Source organism: Anoplopoma fimbria, chromosome 10, assembly GCF_027596085.1.
Source record: "Anoplopoma fimbria isolate UVic2021 breed Golden Eagle Sablefish chromosome 10, Afim_UVic_2022, whole genome shotgun sequence".
Lineage (NCBI taxonomy): Eukaryota > Metazoa > Chordata > Actinopteri > Perciformes > Anoplopomatidae > Anoplopoma > Anoplopoma fimbria.
In genome coordinates this window covers 5,836,873-5,855,016 of record NC_072458.1, presented here as the reverse complement: position 1 = coordinate 5,855,016, position 18,144 = coordinate 5,836,873, and the positions used below count along the sequence as shown (strand labels likewise).

Below are 18,144 nucleotides of genomic sequence, written 5' to 3'. Positions count from 1 at the left end.
GTTCGACCTGTTTAACATCATCCCCGGGGGTTGGAGAAGTCTACGTCCATTTTGAACAGGTTCATTGACATGCAGTATAAAGACGTTTTCATGCACACCTTAAATCATGCATATTTTACTGATTGCGCACTATATGTTAGCCAAGACGCTGTCACTCCTATGTTTGTGTGGGCTTTTCCACTTGGCCGTTGTGGTTTGGTGCAAGGGGTTTATATGTCATTCTGCACTACAGGGGGGGTATTGAGACTAATGTCCACATATTGGCATTGGCATAGGTAGACGGTAGCCTGCAAAAACATAGTATATGTCCAAAGGTATTTATGCCTTGCTACCTGATAGGAACTTTCCACAATATCCTGTTTTCTTTACAGTGGCTTCATTTTTTTTTATTTTATTTATTTACTTTTAACTGGTGCACATTAGAAATTAGGAACTAGGTTGCAGAGCTTGAATAAAATGTGTACATATACCCTATAAATTCCTAAATCTCAACAGTGAATGATGCAAAGCTTCAGTGCAGAGTTACATGTTGCTGCACTCCTAGCGGGGTCTGAAATCTAAGAAGAACCTCAAACTCTATTATTTTTAAGTATATTTCATATACTGGGAGCAGATAGACAACTAAAACCAGTAAGCTTCAACAGTGATCACTGCTCGAGAAACAGTACGATGTTGTTTTCTCATTTAGCTCTTTTAAAAATGGTGTATGGAAAAACTCCCAATTTCCTCAGCAATTTTCTTCTTAAACCATTTCTGCCAAATGTCTTTTCAGCAAATTTCAAATCTCATTTCAAGTGTGTGAATAGCCACTTCAAGCCAAGGAGAGATCTGTCCTTAATTGGGTTAATTAATCCTCCTCACCCACATTAATTGAGACTGCTAAAAGAAAGCCCACCTGACTCCTCTATCTCTATCTCCCCATCCAGTTTTCAACAGCCACGGTAAAGCAGGGACCAGGGAGAGTCCGAGGCCCAAGGCGGGAACTTACGGCAGGGATGCGCCAGCCCCCCCACTGCCACCTCCGCCGCCTCCACCTCCGCCCCTCCTGAGGGAGCGACGTGAGCGGGCGGAAGCGCGGGAGCACACCAGGCAGCAGGCCCTGGCCAGCAGTAGAGGCTCAGCCAACGGGCTGCCACCGAGGAGAGCTGCTGAGGAGCAACGCAAACAGGTACTGTAGAGCCAGCAGCGAAGACATAACATGGTAGATATCATATGGAACGGAAAAGGATGAAAGCATGTCTATAGCTTCCTCAGGAGACCTCGGAAGCTTCTATGGCAGGTGAATGGTTTGCATTAGCAGTGGTATAACTTGTGATACCATGGAGTTTTCTGTATTAACTGTCTCGAGTGCTCGTTTGGCCATTATACCCACTTGAAATCCTCCCCTCTCTTGACTCTTATTTTCATTTTCCCATCTGTCACATCCTCTTTTATTTTCTCTCAATGATGTATCCTAACTACTCCTGTGCCTTTCTTGTCCCCTTTCTCTACTTTCTTTTTATTGCTGATAGCCTCCTTTGCCTTGTCTTCTCCGTAATCTTCATTTTTACTTTCCTCTCTCCTCTCCTCTCCTCCCCTCCCTTCCATCTCTTGTGTCTGGGAGAGTAATGATTGTGTTTTGGCCTGCTGCGACGTCGCAGCTATATTTAGTAATGCTAACTATGGCCTGTGAAAGCCTGCCTCCCTCTCCATGGCACCTAGCGGGTCTCAAGGAACCCCACAAAGTGTGGGAAGAGGACGAAATGGTAGAAAGGGAGCAGAGGTGGCTTAAGTCAGAAAACTGGCATTCGTATGAGCACATCAGCAAGTTGGAAGCTAAAGTATTTTTCTCTCTTATAATCTATCTTGCTTCCTTTCTGTCTTCTTTCCCATTTCCTTTTCTGCCTTTCCCTTCCTGCTCAGTGTCAACCTTATATCCAGTGTTATTGTTGCTGTAATGTGCTGCTGCTGATGGAGACGCAGGCATGTGCTTCAGGTTTTTAAAGTGGCGGGAATTGTCCAGTGAAACCAGCAATGACTCTCAATGAGAGTGACTGCCTGCCAAGACAAACGTCAGCCTCACTTACTCACTAGTCTTTGTTCTAACACTCCTTTTAAGGTGTGTGTTTCGTGTTTTTTTTACTTTTCTCTCATTCTTCCTTTCTCTTGCTGTATTGCTCTCTCTCTCTCTCTCTCTCTCTCTCTCTCTCTCTCTCTCTCTCTCTCTCTCTCTCTCTCTCTCTCTCTCTCTCTCTCTCTCTCTCTCTCTCTCTCTCTCTCTCTCTCTCTCTCTCTCTCTCTCTCTCTCGGCTCCTGTGTCAAAGGGACGGATCTTGCCCTTGACAACATGGCTCCAATCATTTGTAAGGATTAGTGCTTTTTTTTCCCCCTTCTCTCCCTCTCTCTGCTCCCTTCAATTAGCATGAACAGTATGTGTGTTAACCATATGTGTTTAAGACTCGCGCACATTTATACACACGAGCAACTGCGAAAATACCGGCTAAGCCATATAAAAGGTTAAGTGATTATGTAGCCGTAAAACGAACTAGGGGTTGTGTGTGTAAAACCGAAGGGTAAAGGCATTATCATAATTCAATTCGCAGTGATTCAGTTCTGCTTAATTTAATAGCGGCTTGTACCAACAAAATACATGCGCCGTAACAGGACCTTTTTTATAAAACAATATGATTCTATCCATTTTAATTAAATAACAAAAGCAGGGATGTCAGCAAAGCAGCTGCGCAGATCAGCGAGCGCAGGTGTTGTGTGCAGGGCCAAACCATTAAGCCGACTCGGCATCATTTGAAAAGGACTCTGCACTTTCTTGTTTAGTTGTTTGTCCTCTGCCATCCTCAATTAACCTCCCTCATAATAATACAACATGTAAAAAAGACAATAGATAACAAACACAAACACAATTAAATGTTTATTGAAAATTAATTCTCAGCAAGCCTCTTTTTCCCAGCTACTGTATGTAGATCTCTCCCTGTTAGTTTATTAAAGGGGATTTGTATTGTGTTTTTTTTAAATTTTTTATTATTAGTGCCGGGCTGTGCTGACCTTTCTCTAGCTGCTTAAAAGTCAACCTGCCCTGGGCCGCATCGCTTCGCTCCCTAATAAGACAGCAGAGGGGAAAGAAGGCTTAAGCCGGATTTATGCCTCGCCGTCGAGGTGTTCTGGCAGTCGCACCGTAAATGACTCCGGCATAGGAATTGATTTGTAGCTCAGCACAGGATTTAACCCGTTGATGGTCAACGCACCGCCGTAACACTTGATGGATGTGTTGCACGCCATCAAGCTGTGCCATGCATTCATTATATTCCCAAAGTTTATGGTGTGCACATTTTTTTCATGCCCCCGGTGATAGAGACCATCACGGAGAGGAGGAGGTTTGCACTGGAAATGGTTTTGCTAGAATACAAACGAGAACATAACTGAGCATTTCTTCGTCTTGCCACGTGTTTTGGCTTCACTTCAGCCATCTCGTCCAGCATCTATCACATGTCGGACAACACATAATACAGCCCAGATGTGTAGTTACATGTTTAGTGACCACTAGTGGTACCTCAGGTTGACCTAAGGAGCTTCTGCAACCTCCTGACAAAGAGGTAGCAATCTGGCTGTGACCACATGTGATTCACAATGTGCACAACCGCTGCTGCATCTCCCTTCCTTTGTCAGTCAGCATGGCTTTGCAAGGGTTAAACTTTCTCCTGTCTTCCTCTATCGTCTGGCTGTCTCTCTCTCTCTTTCTCTCCCTCCCTCCCTCCCTCCCTCCCTCTCTCTCTCGCTCGCCCCCTTCTTCTTCTCAGGGCCGGCTCCTGCAGATGTTGCCTGTTAAAAATCTTCCTGCCAGGCCTCAGCTGGGCTATAGCAACACATGATGTCATCTAGACACTCCTCCTCCTCTCCCCCCACCATCTTCCCTCCCCTTCCCCGCTCACTTGCGACCGAAATCCACTCCAGAACAGTCTCAGGCTGCCTGTTTTTTCCCTTTGGCTTCATTGTCTTTCTTGTTCTGTCCATCGTCCCTCTCATTTCTGTTCACATTCTCTCTACCAGTGGCCGTTGTCACGAGTGGGCTTCCATGTCCTTTTACGTCTCCCTTTCTTTCTGTCTTTCTTTCTTTCTTTCTTTCCTTGCCAAGCAAAGTATTTAAACCAGCTCCTGCCTCTTTGCTCTGCTTCGTATTTCCTTTCTCTCATCATCGCTCTCTTGCCATCATGCTTTGCCACCAGACCGAATAATTAAAGAGAGGAAAGTGATGGGGACTTGCCGAGCTCCCGTGAAGAGAGCCGGTCCACTGAGCCCTCCTGTGGCAGGAGGCGGTAACAACAGGGTGTCTCTCAGATTCAATGCTTTGTCAGCAAACTGTGGCTGGAGAAATATAGTAGCTATCTGGACAACTGCTGCTTTAGCAGTCAGGCACTTTTTTTTAGCATCAGTGTAACACTAAATATGCTGTCACATTGATCAATGTATTGATTTGGCTAAGGAAACATTTCAGTTTGAACGTTGTGATATATGAGTGTGTCAGATTGGAAGATATATTCTTGGATAACAAGTAAAGTCACAATGACTGTGCAGCTTTTTTGTAAGGAATGCACATAATGTGACTCAAAGCGCTTACTGTGCAGCCTTGTTTCTGTCTTTATGTCTCAGTCTTCATCCCTTTCCTCCTCACTCATCAACGCCCATTCTTTATTCACTCTCTCCTTGTCACCCTGTGTTTTTCCATGGTAAGGAGGTGTGTGTGTGTGTGTGTGTGTGTGTGTGTGTGTGTGTGTGTGTGTGTGTGTGTGTGTGTGTGTGTGTGTGTGTGTGTGTGTGTGTGTGTGTGTGTGTGTGTGTGTGTGTGTGTGTGTGTGTGTGTGTGTGTGTGTGTGTGTGTGTGTGTGTGTGGGGAATGATTGACGGAGGCCGGGTTAGGTTTCAGTCCCCCCTTATCTTTTAATGGCCTGGTCTTTGTGTCGGCCTCCCGCCACCTGAGACAAACACAATACAATACATGAGCACACACACACAAAACCACATATACACACACACACAAGTGTGACACGAGAGCCCTTCAAAGGCAAACCTGTCAATGGGCCGGCTGTCACCTCCCTCCCGTGGCGCCCCGACTGTGATTGATAACTCCATCTCTCCCATCCCTCCTCCTTTCTTTCTTCTGTGGTTCACTTCCAGCTGGTCTGGACAGAAAGGCACACAGATACCGTGGATGGATGGCAGCGAAACATGATCATTCATTTTCTAAAGACAATCAGGGCTCCGTGATGGCTGATGTACAAGTGTGTCTATCCCAACTTTACATGCATCGTTTGGATATTAGAGAATAAAAACAATAGGAAAAGTTTATATCCTATAAAATAAAATCGTTTTTTAAATAAATAAAACAGGACAAAGTTGCCTTTTTATGTTCATACAACTACAAAATTAGGATTGCCAGCTCAACCCATTCAGACTGGGGCAGCCAAATCATTTTAATTTTACAGGATCACTGTGGCAATATCTCTCTCTCTCTCTCTCTCTGTCTCTCTTAACACACACACACACACACACACACACACACACACACACACACACACACACACACACACACACACACACACACACAGATTGGAGAGAAAGGAATGAGAAACTCCTGGCAGCAGTGTAAGTGGGCCATGAAAACAACGTGGACGAGGAGGGAAAGGAAGAGAGAGAATTGGATATTCTTAGAAATGCATACAGTGGAAATATAAGCGGAAGAAACGAGAGGTGGGGAATGTAGTGATGGAGTGAAATAGAGAGTAAAAGCCACAAATAGCTACACAGAGTCCTATACAGAATTTAATTTTACACAATGGATTTTTACATGTGCTGATCCAGCTGTAAAGCTCTTTGCACTGAGAGAGAGGGTGACCGTGTTTCTTCCCACAGCTGTAGCCAGTGGGCCAGCCAGGGAACCAGACACCACTGAACCAAACCACTGATCTACAGCTGAAGGCCTCAAAGACTTCACACGCATTCATGTACACATACACAGTCCCTTTTTCCTCTCACTCTACCACACACACACACACACACACACACACAAACACACACAAACACACACAGGAGCTTTATTCATAGCTGAAATTGAATTATAGCGTTTAAGGAAACCCATAGCAAATAAAAGGCTGTTTTTATGTGCCCGGATGGGATTTTATTCCATCCCAATGACCCCACCTCCTACCTCATACTGTCCAGCCATCTGCTAGCAGAGACCACGAAGCCATCCCTTCTCTCCCTCTCATGTCATCTCTTTTGTATCTACCCGTTCTAAACCGTTGTTTATCTCGGGATTTAGTGGTTTTGGTTTTGGTTCGCACATATCCTTTTCTAAATCTCTGCCTTTCTGTTGACAGTTTGAGCTGCAGTTAACAAAAGTCTACTGCATTTGTAAGTATAGTAATCAAGGCAGTTTATCGGTTCTCAAATGAATAGTGTAGGTTTCCACAAATATGTTTGGCCCCTTCATTGTGGAGTGTGGGCGCACCCACGCCCCCTTGTTGGGCTTCCTGATTATATAATTGTATCTGGGTCTGGGTACGTTTTGGGAAATGTTTTTTAATGCAATAGTATTTTTTAACTTTGTGTTCAACATTCAGGGATCTTATCAAACAGGATTCTTTTAGAGATTTAAGCTAACCCCCCTTCTCTTCCAGTGAAGATTCCTGTTTTCCTTCATATTTCAATTACTTCATGTCCATCGTTAATCGAGAGCTTTGTGATAAGGTTCTTTATCTTATTCATCTAATGTGTATAATCTCTCTCCCACTGTTTCTCAGGTCTCTAAAGTGAACGGGCTGATGCGGGCGGGCTCGGCACAAGGTGCCGGTGGTGCCAAGAAGAGCCGCGACTTCCGACTGCCGTCCAAAACTGTGAAGAAGTACACAGCCACCGTGTCCAAGGGCCACGTCACTTACACCAAAGCCAAACAGAGAGAACTGGGCAAGAAAACCAAACTCAGCAGCAGCAACAAACACAACAGCGCCGCCTCGGCACCATCGTCAGCGAACAATCACAATCAGCACAGCCAGCCAGCAGCCAGCAATGGGCTGGCTAACTCAGGAAAAGCAGTGGCACCAGCCCACCACAGCAATGCAAAAACCCGCAAACAGGTGCTACTATCCAATGGGCTGCACAATGTGGCCGCCGTCGCCCGCCTCAACGGCAGGCTAAATGGGCAGCGGTACAACACCCTGGCCAAGGAGGACGGGCAGAGACAGTGCCAGCAAGGGGAGAGTCCAGGTCGTGAGGGACTGCGTAACTCTAAGCGGCGTCTGGAGGTGGTCCTCAATTCTGTGGGGACAGGGGTTGTTGAGCAAAAAGCCAAAACCACTGGCATCGAGGCCAAGAAGGCCAAGCTGCAACCCGCACCTCTGGAGACGCGCAGCAGCAGCAAGAAGGCGGCCAATCAAGAGAAAGCTGCCACACAAACCGCCACTCCAGTTTCTAACGGACATGAATCAGACACACCCCCTTCTCCCAAACAAACTCCACCTGTTACCCCACTCTCACCTCCTACTTCTTCTCCTCAACAAACCCCGCCTCCTAACACACCAGCAGCCAATGTGGAGCCGGTGAACCAGCGACCCAAGCGTGCATCAGCCGGCAAGCTGATGTTGATTCGACAAGCACAGCAGCAGCAGAGCAGGTCTCACGGTCGGAACTCCTCCTCTTCCTCACCCTCATCAGGCCCGACTCACCCGCAGAACCCAAGTCGTGCCAACACTACCTCAGACCCCCAACAAACCTCTGTGTGTTCCTCCAACACCTCCTCTCTGCTTGCTTCCACCAACAACCCCGGGCAGCTCAAACCAGCAGCGTTTCGGCTTGCTGACCGAGACAAGGAGTGGGAGCGTGAGAAAGAGATGGCGCGCCAGAAGGAACGCGAGCAGGAGAAGGAGTGGGAGCGCCAGCGGAGCAGGCCAGACGGGTGGACAGCGCTGGGTGAAGCCCCCATCTTCCGGCCGGTGCCACGGGAGTTCCAGGACCCCCTGGTCTACTTGGATGCGGTGAGGGAACAGGCCGAGGTGGCTGGCACGTGCCGCGTTGTCCCGCCGCCAGACTGGAGGCCAGAGTGCAAGCTGAGCGAGGAGATGCGTTTTGTTACACAGGTGCAGAGGGTCCACATGCTGGGCCGGCGCTGGGGCCCCAACGTGCAGCGGCTGGCCTGCATTCGCAAGCACCTCAAATCTCAGGGCATTACCATGGACGAGCCACCTGTCATTGGTAAGTGAGCCATGCAGGGAATGACACATATGTATATGTGAATGATACACCAGACAATTTAGTCTACAAAACTCCTTCCTGAATTGATTGAATGAACTAAGCAATAAGTCACAGGTTTCTTCCTGCAAGCCCCCACAGAGGACCAGAGCCATCGATTTTATGGGAATGTATTAGACCCAGACAGCTCCCAGCTTTTGTTGAATGTAAAGATAAAAAAAAAGGTGAACTAAAAACAGTATGTCAAAAGAAGCCTTTTACCTTCTAAGTATCCTGCACCTCTTAAACTATGTTTTGTCACTTCTGTTATGACAATAGCAGCCAGTGAGCAGGCATCACAAAGGTTGCCATTTCCATTGGATGTCAGTGGCATTTTCGCCTGATTATATCTTCCCGTTTATAGAGGACAATAATAATGTGGAACAACTTGGCGAGGGGCCTGACGGGCCATGAAAACATTTTTTTCCCCTAGATTGTCTGGTCACCTTCCATTTCTCACAATGACATCAGCATTTTTATGAGCCTTTAAACAGCCCAGTTAAGACAGACACTGTACGTGTGAGTTTTTCTGTTCCCTGTGCATATGTTGTTGTTGAATTTTATTAGTTTTGTGTTGGTTCATGTTGGACATGTGCTATGCCCTGTTTGTTGCTTTTATATACAGCTGTGTTCATTTTAGCCTGGTTGGTATGCGGCTGTAAGCCAGAGAGACCTGGCAGCCTGTGAGCCACAGAGGAGTGGCTTCAGCCAGCCAGGATGCCCTGGTTCCAAATGACTTCCTTTACTGCGCCCAGCAGATCAGTTTCACATTAACAGAAATTGTGTCTCTGTTTGGCACAAAGACTGTTCAGATCGTTTTGAAAGGTGATAGGCGATTGGCCGTTTCAAATCAAATGAACTGGAATGGATGAAAAGACATGTTTTGCCAAAGGAGCAGATGAAAAAATATAAAATAAAAAATATCCTGATTTGATTTGATTTCTGGCAACTTTCTTTTGTACACATAGCTTTGTTAGGTGGCAGTTGTTTCACCTTTGATACATTTTAATGTTACTTTGAGACACATGGGAGTCCTGCATCAGCCTCCACAATTTATATGACGTAAGCTCACTCTTCATTTTTCCCTTCTGCTCCACGCAGGTGGCTGTGAAGTGGACCTGTCACGTTTTTTCCAGCTCATCAATGACATGGGCGGCATGCAGCAGGTGATGGACCTGAAGAAGTGGACCAAGCTAGCCGACCTTCTGCGCATCCCTAAGTCAGCGCAGGACCGGCTGGCCAAGCTGCAGGAGGCGTATCTCCAGTACATCCTCTCCTATGACTCGCTCAGCGCTGAGGAGCGCCTGAGACTGCAGGCCGAAGTGCTGCAGGAGAAAAAGAACCTGGAGTCGCGCCGTGGCCCTCTGGAGGGTCTCTCGGACTCCTCAGCACCTAGTTCACTGGTGCTGCCGCGCTATGAGCCCAAGAATGGGCTAGCAGGGGGAATAGTGGGAGGGGCGACAGGGAACCACCGCACCAATGGAGTGTATCACCGTCTGAAGGAGCTAGAGGCTCAGGTCAAAGCGGGCCGGCGCCGGCTCTTCGCTCAGGAAAAACAAGGCAAAGAGGACAGGCAGCATGGAGAGGAGCAGCAGCAGCAGCAGCAGCACAGCAGCAGCAGCAGCAGCAGCAACAGGAGGAGGACAGGGGCGTTCTTAGTGACCAGCACAAATGTATTAACAAGGTGAGGATGAAGGAAATGTTTGCCGTTCAAGCAAACCTATTTGAAACGTAACAGAAAAGGGGCGCATCTTTTCTGTTCTTCCTCTTTAAAAGAGGTTTTGTGATCTTTAAGCCATACCTCACACCCACAATAACGATCTCACAACTATCGGAATCAAGACTAATGTCACATAAGAGGTGCAACAGCCTACACTTTTCTTTTTAACTTAGATTTTAGTGTTTTGATATCACTGTGCCAGTTCTGAAGTAACAACATATGTCCCCTATCTTCAGAGGGAGCTAAGCTGTGCTTTGAAATGTTAAAATACACTATATGACTGTTTTTGGGGAGAATGTTACTGTGGTGATGATTGCAAAAATGTTTATCCAAAACTAATAGAATTTTCTTTTCAGTGTTACCGGTAACATTATCCTGCTGTTATCTGTCACAGATTGTGCTTTATAAAAGCAAAGATTAGCAGGTTGCACATTTGTTTACATGTAGCAGCATGTGTAAATGTGTCAAGTAGCTGCATTGTGAAGACCTGTTTTTTGTTGTGAGAGCGATGGACAGAACCTAGCACCTCTTATGGTTTTGCTAAATATTTCTGTGCAGCTGTGTGTGTGGTCAGTAGTCTTGCATGTCTATGTGTGTATGCACTCTCATAGATGTATTCCCACCTCCCCTGCCTGCTGGCAGCTGTGTTGATTCTGGCTGGCTGAAATGTAGGTCAGAGAGACGGCAGCTCTCAAACCAGCCCTTCCCCCTTCCCCTAGTCCCGCCCCCTTCAAACCCCGCCTTCTCCAGCTCCTTTAATCCAGCCCTCTCCCCCCATGGCTTCTCTCCTTCATCCCATGCCCTTGCTCCTAGCTATTTACCCAAATCTCCAGTCGTCTCACCAACCCTGTCTCTCTCTATCATGCCCAGTCCTCTCACCAATCCCTCTGCAAAGCCCTTATTCCAAAAACGCACACATCAGTGCAAAGGCTAGTAGTGCTTGATGTATGTGTAGAAGTCCACATGTGCAAACACACACACACACCACACTTGTTTATTCATAAAAAAAGGTTCACGTAGTGTTGATGCAATATTTATTTGCAAAAAGCTTGTGAGCACATTTTTGTCACGCAAAGACATCTTGATGGTATGACGCAGTAATTATTTCTGTAATTAAGATACTTTGTTCTCACACTGCACAATACTGAGATGTTGTCTACAGACTGGACCCAGTACAGTCTACTGACTTCTGAATTGTAGATGCACTGTTCAGTGTAGTGTCATCTGAATGGCTGTCAACTCCTGACAGGACAGGCTTGTCTAAATAAGACCCATCACTTTTCTCCACAGCTCAGATTTGTATGCATTTTTCATCACGAGCGGCCCCCAACAGGAGGTTATATTTCACTTTTCTATCAAGAGAACAAAGTGCATGTCAAGGATATAATAAACTCCAATTACACCAGGAAAGGCTTGGATAAGTGCTGCTTCTGAGTCGCATAGAGAAAAGGGTTGCTTACTGGGTCACAACTGTATGGTATTAAACTGCATTATTTAATAACCCTGCAGGTTTTGTAACAGTAGAAATTGTAATAAGTGAATTAGTTTTTGAAAACATCTGGATACCAAAAACAAGAAAAGAAAGACAAATAGTCACTGTGAGGATTAGGAATCGGCAAAGTCATCTTTCAGCAAGGTCCTTATGTCTCAAAGCCCCGAGTCGGCAGATGTATGGTAACCTTCAAAGCCTCTCTGTAGCAGGAATGTACATGGGAGAGAGGGTCAAAACCATGGGAACTGTATCCGTGGCCTGTAGGGGAGGCACAGAGGAGGAGCCGTACAGAGACACATATAGTACATACATATGTACAGTTCATAGCCTTTTCTATGCATGTACATTATTTGACCATAATGCTTTCCCCCCCTATTTTTTTGGGACTCGTTCACACATGTGGTGGGAAATAGCGAAACTTGTAGTTCATTGATGTCAAGCAATATTTTCATTGCTCATGATTTATTCATGCTGTACTCATAGGTTCACTTTCCCAATAGTTATTTTAGCATGACAGAAGGCCATAAATATGGGGAGTGAAGTCTGGAGTTTTTTTTTTTTTTCCCTCTTCCCCTGAGATTCCTATAGTATGCTGTTACTCATAATCTTTAATGCCTCTTTGTTGCAGGGGAAATCGGTGTCTTTGACTAACTTCTTCAGGATAGCCCGGAACACCATGACCATGTGCTTTAACAAGGAACCAGGGGCTGCTGAGGTTGAGGTTAGCATGCTAACGTCTTGTACTGAATGTAAACTGCATTGTCTACATGGACAATCTACAGGCCTCACTGTCAAGCGTGTTATTGGAACAGTGTTCTTCAAACAAATGGTTCTAATAAAGACTGCTGACAGTGAGGCCTGTGGATTATCTACATGGCTAAATAAGGGCTACAAAACGATTTTTATTATCCACTTTTTATGCTGTTGTAGTTGAACTTATTAAAGTTTGGTGGTCAAAGTTCACCGCAACCTCACAAAACACGTTTTTAACCATCAAGAATTCATATGCTTATTATGACAATTTTATGAAAATATTTAAAATAATGAAATGATGAAATTTACAACAGACGTGGATATAAACTGCAACATCACTGGTTGGTGGATGCATACAAATGCTAGGTGGTAATTGTAGGTCTTTGCATACCACATTATATTTTTTATGACATTAATGACACATAGTGGCATGTCTTAAAATATATATTTCATTATCATTCATATAATGAAACATTTAGTTACTTCCAGAGATTGTTTGTTTTTCTTTCGTCTGAACCTCATTCAAAATTGTGTTATTCTTTTTTTTTTTTTTTTATCAAAAGCTCAGCTAGCAGCATTTGGTATCTGACGTAACTGACCATTAGGCACACCTGAAACCTGTGCCTTGCTCTATGTTTTCTTCCACTGATTGGCTTTCCTTCCTTTCTGTTCTTGCAGGAAGAGTACTGGAGGATTGTGGAGCAGAGAGACAGCCATGTGGCGGTGCATTGTGGGAAGGTGGACACTAGCACACATGGCAGTGGATTCCCCACAGGAAAGTCAGAGCCATTTTCAAAGTAAGTAGCTCATTACAGCACACTCACTTTACTGTCCGCACAGAATATTCTGCCTGTGTTGCCAGTCTGTAGTCCTGACCTGTTAACTGAAAGGCCATAGGTATGAATCTCAGATGGTAAATCTGGGAGTAACACCGACCGCTTCCTCTAGTTGCATTATCCATCTCGTCTCTTTGGTATCCCTGTAAAAAAATAAAATAATCTAAATGACCATTTCCTCTTATCTTTTCTTCAGACATGGATGGAACCTCACTGTCCTTCCCAATAACTCTGGATCCATTCTAAGACATCTGGGTGCTGTGCCTGGTAAGGAATTATGAAGGCAGTTCTGTACAGCATTAAGGCTCAAAGAAAACTCAACACAAAGCCTACTTATCTCTGAGCTAGGGAAAAAATGACTGACAATGTCATTGTGTCTGTGTAATTTGCCGTTCGTAATAATAACCTCTGGTTTCTTTCTCTTTCAACCCCTCCGTCTCCCTAGGGGTGACCATTCCCTGGCTTAACATTGGCATGGTCTTTTCTACCTCATGCTGGTCTCGAGACCAAAATCGCCTTCCATTTATTGATTACTTACACACTGGTGCTGATTGCATTTGGTAAGTATGCACTAGGCTCTTTTCCTCGTCATCACTGATAAAGAGTACACATAGTGACACTTAAAAACTCTTCCCCCAAATTCCCATGTAAAGGACCATTAGGATAAGTAACTGTACAACTGAGTGCAAAGTATCCTATCTGTGGACTATTCTTTCCAATTGGAGTAAATTCTACTGATCCTTAAAGTGAATTAATCTTTTATTATGAATCTGTGTATTGATGTCTTTGTGTGTTCACCTCACAGGTATTCTGTCCCTGCTGAGGAGAAGGCTAAGATGGACAAGGTGGTCCATACACTGCTTCAGGCCAATGGCACCCCAGGACTAGAAATGTTGGAGAAGAACATCATGGTCAGTGTTTTCTGATGCCAATATGTTACCAAAAATATACAGTTTCAGAATTGTAACACTATTCCTTTCCCCCCACATTTTTGGTCTTCCAGATCTCTCCAGAGGTGCTGTGCCGCGAAGGCATCAAGGTTTACCGTACGGTCCAGCGGAGCGGCCAGTTTGTGGTCTGCTACCCGGGTGCCTTCGTCTCTAAAGTGTGCTGTGGCTACAGCGTGTCAGAGACGGTGCATTTTGCCACACCGCACTGGATGAACCTGGGTTACCAGGCCGCAAAGGTCAGCATACGAATCTGGGAGGGCAGATCAGTACAACGGTGTTAAATTAATGGTGCCACATAACTTATGTTTATGTGGAAAACAAAATGTGCCATAAGGCTTGAACATTGTTTTTTTGTTTTTTTTTTTATAAAAAAAAACATCTAAAGCCTGTGTATTCAAGATTTTACATCATTTCTTTGGTTTATTTTGCTTTTGCTTTGTAATGCCTCACAGCACTGCCCCCCTGTGGCAGTTGCAGTTAATGCTCCGATTTATGTAGAGTTGATTAAAACCATAATTCGTAATTGAACTTAGAACCTCGAGCTTGATTCTCTGAATAGCCGGTATGTTTAACTTTAAGGAGTAGTTGCAGCTGTTAGTATCCCGTGGGGTATATTAAGATTTTTTCCTGTGATCATGAGCAAGCCTTTGGACCATTGGATCTCATTATTGCAGTAATAGATGAAAGTAAAATGTTCCTTACTGTCATTATGGGCATTATGGTGAAGGAAGTACATATAGCATTGGAATTACTATCAATTTTGTAGCCAGAGCAAAGATTGCTCTCAAGGGTAATAAAACATTCATGTGATGTACTGCGTTATTATGCTCTGCCTGCAACCTTCTCTTAGCATTGGTGGATCATATCAGTCAACTTGTTTTACTCTTACTTCACCTAGTTTAATATCTGTTTATGGATGTGTGTAAACCTCTGGGGGAAAAAAGCAAATAAAACTGGTCAAATAAATCTTTAGACATAAAGAAATGACACAATAAAACACATCGAAAACAGTCTGTTTGGAATTTTAGGAGAATCATAATTTGTAACGTGTTCCGATTTTGTGTGCAGGACCTGAAATGTCGTCGTATAGCCAAACCCTTTTCCATGGAGAAGCTACTGTACCAGATCGCTACGGCCGAATCCAAGAGGGACAATGGCCTTCTCCTCACCACCATCTCCGCTCTACTCAAAGACCTCAGGTAAGATGCAGCAATGGTCCTAAGTGAGAACATACTCACCTTTACACATGTATAAACAAATACTATCACTTTTTTAACCTGTAAAATTTTATCTGCAAGTGAAAACTGTCATATCCACATCCTTTTAAGTACTCGCTTGATGAAGCAATCAAATGTTGCATTAGGGTATATTCATGCTGTATTTTCCATTCCGTTTTTTTGCATAATATTTGATTTAAATAACTGTTACCCACTGCAAAAAACTTTTTTTTTTTATTAGAGGATGTTCCACCCCTCATATTTTCCCAGAACAATAAAACACATTAAACTTAATTCAACACGACACAGTTTGAGCACAGCTTTTGCACGACTGCAGCAAAGGTTTTCTGACTTTAGCTTAACGATTATCTTTCTTGTCCAATAGGAACATAGAGATGCGCCAACGACAGGAACTTTACAAGGCAGGTTTGCTCTCCTCTGCCCGCTACGGCACCCATGACGGAAACCTGGGCCCGGGGGAGGGACGCAAGAAGCCCCGCGGGAAATGGCTGGCACTTGAGTCCTCAGAGAGACGCTGCCAGATCTGTCAGCATCTCTGCTACCTGTCCATGGTGAGAGCAGAGGGCACGCACGTTTAGTAAACTGTAGTTATGAGACATGGGGACTTGATTTCTAAAATGCTTAAGCGCTAGTAGTTTTGATACACTTTGGCATTATTATAAGTTTTTATTAAAGTTATCCATTCCTGTAATCATCAATAATGCAAGTGTTTTTCTGTTTGTAGGAATCATTTTGCATTATACCCTGCAAAAAAATAGAGCTTGTATACTGTACTTACTATTACCTTCTGTACATAAAAAAACGTCTTTTTGCACACTGGCAAGACTTTTTTATGGGCCCAGTATTTTAAAGTATCTAAACCAAATTATGAAGTTTGACAATTGTATGATGTTATCAAATTTAATGCCACGATATTGTAATAAATGCAACTAATGCAAATAGTGTAGGAATGGAAGACGTTTAAATGATTTGTCTCAGTAATAAGTGTGTTTGGTTCCTACAGTAATGTTTCCGTTTCTGTCCGTGCAGGTGGTTCAGGAGACTGACAATGTGGTCTTCTGTCTGGAGTGTGCCCTGCGTTACGTGGAGAAGCACAAGTCCTGCAGAGGCCTTAAGATGATGTACCGATACGATGAGGTGAGCCCCCCCCCACCCCCCCACCTTTTGTTTCAGCTGTGGTTCAGTTCTCTCTCCGTCCAGATGGGGGAGACATCAGCTAGGTTTACACTGCTCCAGGAAGTAGCTTATTATCATCAGTGTTTAACAGTGTTCATGATGTTATTCCTACTCTGTTTGACTAGTTTATAGATTAAAAAAATATGTTAGAGATTTATAAATAAATAAAAATGTAAATGGCTACTTTTCTAATATTTTCTTTTTCTGTGCCTTCTAATTAGGAGCAAATCAACAGTTTGGTGAACCAGGTGTGTGGCCGGGCCATTCTAAAGAACGGAGGAGGAGGTGGTGGTGGTGGTGGTGGTGGTGGTGGAGTAGTTGTCACTGCAGTAGCGGCGGGGGACCCCTGCCATGGTCTAAGCCCTGCCAAAGCATCGCCGGCTAAGCGAGGCCCCCGAAAGCGCGCCACCGTGGAGGTGTCCCTGGCACGCCTGTCCTCCACCCACATACCCAAGGCTGCTGCTGTGTCCTGAGGAGGACGCCCACCACATAACCATCCGCTGTGCTCTGCCCACGCCGGGCCCGACCCTCCCAACCTCCTCCTGTTTTGTTTTACATTAAGCAGGATCACTATCAATCCCTCCTCCACCACTCAATATTTAAGATTGATTGTTTTTTAGCTTTGAAAATCCCCTCACCTGACCTCAGTCCTCCCTCCAAAAAATATTCACCTCCTCCCTTAGTATGACAGGCTTGTTTATAAAAAAGAAAAGGAAAAAAGAAAAAGCAAGATGTCTTTTTTGCACTAGTGTGAAAGAAGAATTAGTTTTTATTCTGGATGATTTTAGGATCCCCGCGTCCCTCTTTAAGTCGTCTTTTACAACATTACAAGCATTAAGCATAACATTCACAAGAAAACTTGATGGGCCCTGTTAAACCCTTTACCTCCATCCTACCTTAACTGCAGTGGGTTACATTTGTTACCTTCTTCTTGCATCACTCTTTCTTGCCCTCATCTCGCCCCCTGAGACTGAACCCCATCCCTTCTCATCATGCGTCATACAAATGTGAACGTGGGACAAATGAAAAGGCGGCCTTTTTTTTTCCTCTCCAGTTTTTGTGAAATGAAAATGACATCAAGTAGTTACCCAAAGTTTCTCTCTGTCCTTGGTTTGAGGAAGAGTATTTCTTTTTTTGAATGATTTTATTATTTCTTTTAAGGGGGGTTGGTGACGCGAGGTAAAAACTTGAAAGATAACGATGTTGGTTTATTGTTGGTTGGCTATGTTTTTTCAAGTTCTATTTTAAATTTTAGCTTTGTTTTTTGCTAGATGTTTTTTTTTTGTTGCAAGAAGTCTTCTGTGTATTTTATTTTCTTTGTCATTGTGGATGTTTCTGTTTGTTGGTGGATGTGAGAGGGGGCAGAGCTACAGCTGCTTGACCTGTGAAAGGTCACCGCTCACCTCACTTACTGGTAGTATGGAGGGATCCCTCCTTCGCTAGCAAGTGAAAACTGTGCCTGATCCATAGCAAGGAGATCCATTTTATTGGTGCTGTTGGTTATAATTACTGTATAACAACACAAAAATAAAAAATCTGGGGGTTAGCACATGCTATCTACTAACAGCTAGCTCACGCTCCCCCAACCCACAGGGCAGAAAGGCTTTCAGGCTTTTCTGGTTCTAGATGTGCAATCGTGTTAACATTCCATTCTTCCAGTCCTCTTGTTTCATCTGTAACAGTAAACATTAATTATTATATTATA

The 18,144-nt window shown here is 44.4% G+C and overlaps 1 protein-coding gene across 1 annotated transcript in view; it reads left to right on the top strand.

Moving 5' to 3' along the window:
- Nucleotides 1-17,165, top strand: part of jarid2b (jumonji, AT rich interactive domain 2b) — a 103,652-nt gene extending 86,487 nt beyond the window's left edge. The window contains exons 6-19 of the mRNA XM_054606065.1: nt 927-1,168; nt 6,792-8,238; nt 9,376-9,861; nt 9,897-9,958; nt 12,115-12,207; nt 12,918-13,036; nt 13,272-13,342; nt 13,521-13,635; nt 13,881-13,986; nt 14,079-14,261; nt 15,094-15,224; nt 15,628-15,814; nt 16,293-16,400; nt 16,661-17,165. Of these exons, the coding sequence (XP_054462040.1) occupies nt 927-1,168; nt 6,792-8,238; nt 9,376-9,861; nt 9,897-9,958; nt 12,115-12,207; nt 12,918-13,036; nt 13,272-13,342; nt 13,521-13,635; nt 13,881-13,986; nt 14,079-14,261; nt 15,094-15,224; nt 15,628-15,814; nt 16,293-16,400; nt 16,661-16,912 (3,602 nt within the window). The 3' untranslated portion in view covers nt 16,913-17,165. The remainder of the gene's footprint in view (nt 1-926; nt 1,169-6,791; nt 8,239-9,375; nt 9,862-9,896; nt 9,959-12,114; nt 12,208-12,917; nt 13,037-13,271; nt 13,343-13,520; nt 13,636-13,880; nt 13,987-14,078; nt 14,262-15,093; nt 15,225-15,627; nt 15,815-16,292; nt 16,401-16,660) is intronic.
- The last annotated feature ends 979 nt before the right edge of the window (nt 17,166-18,144 follow it).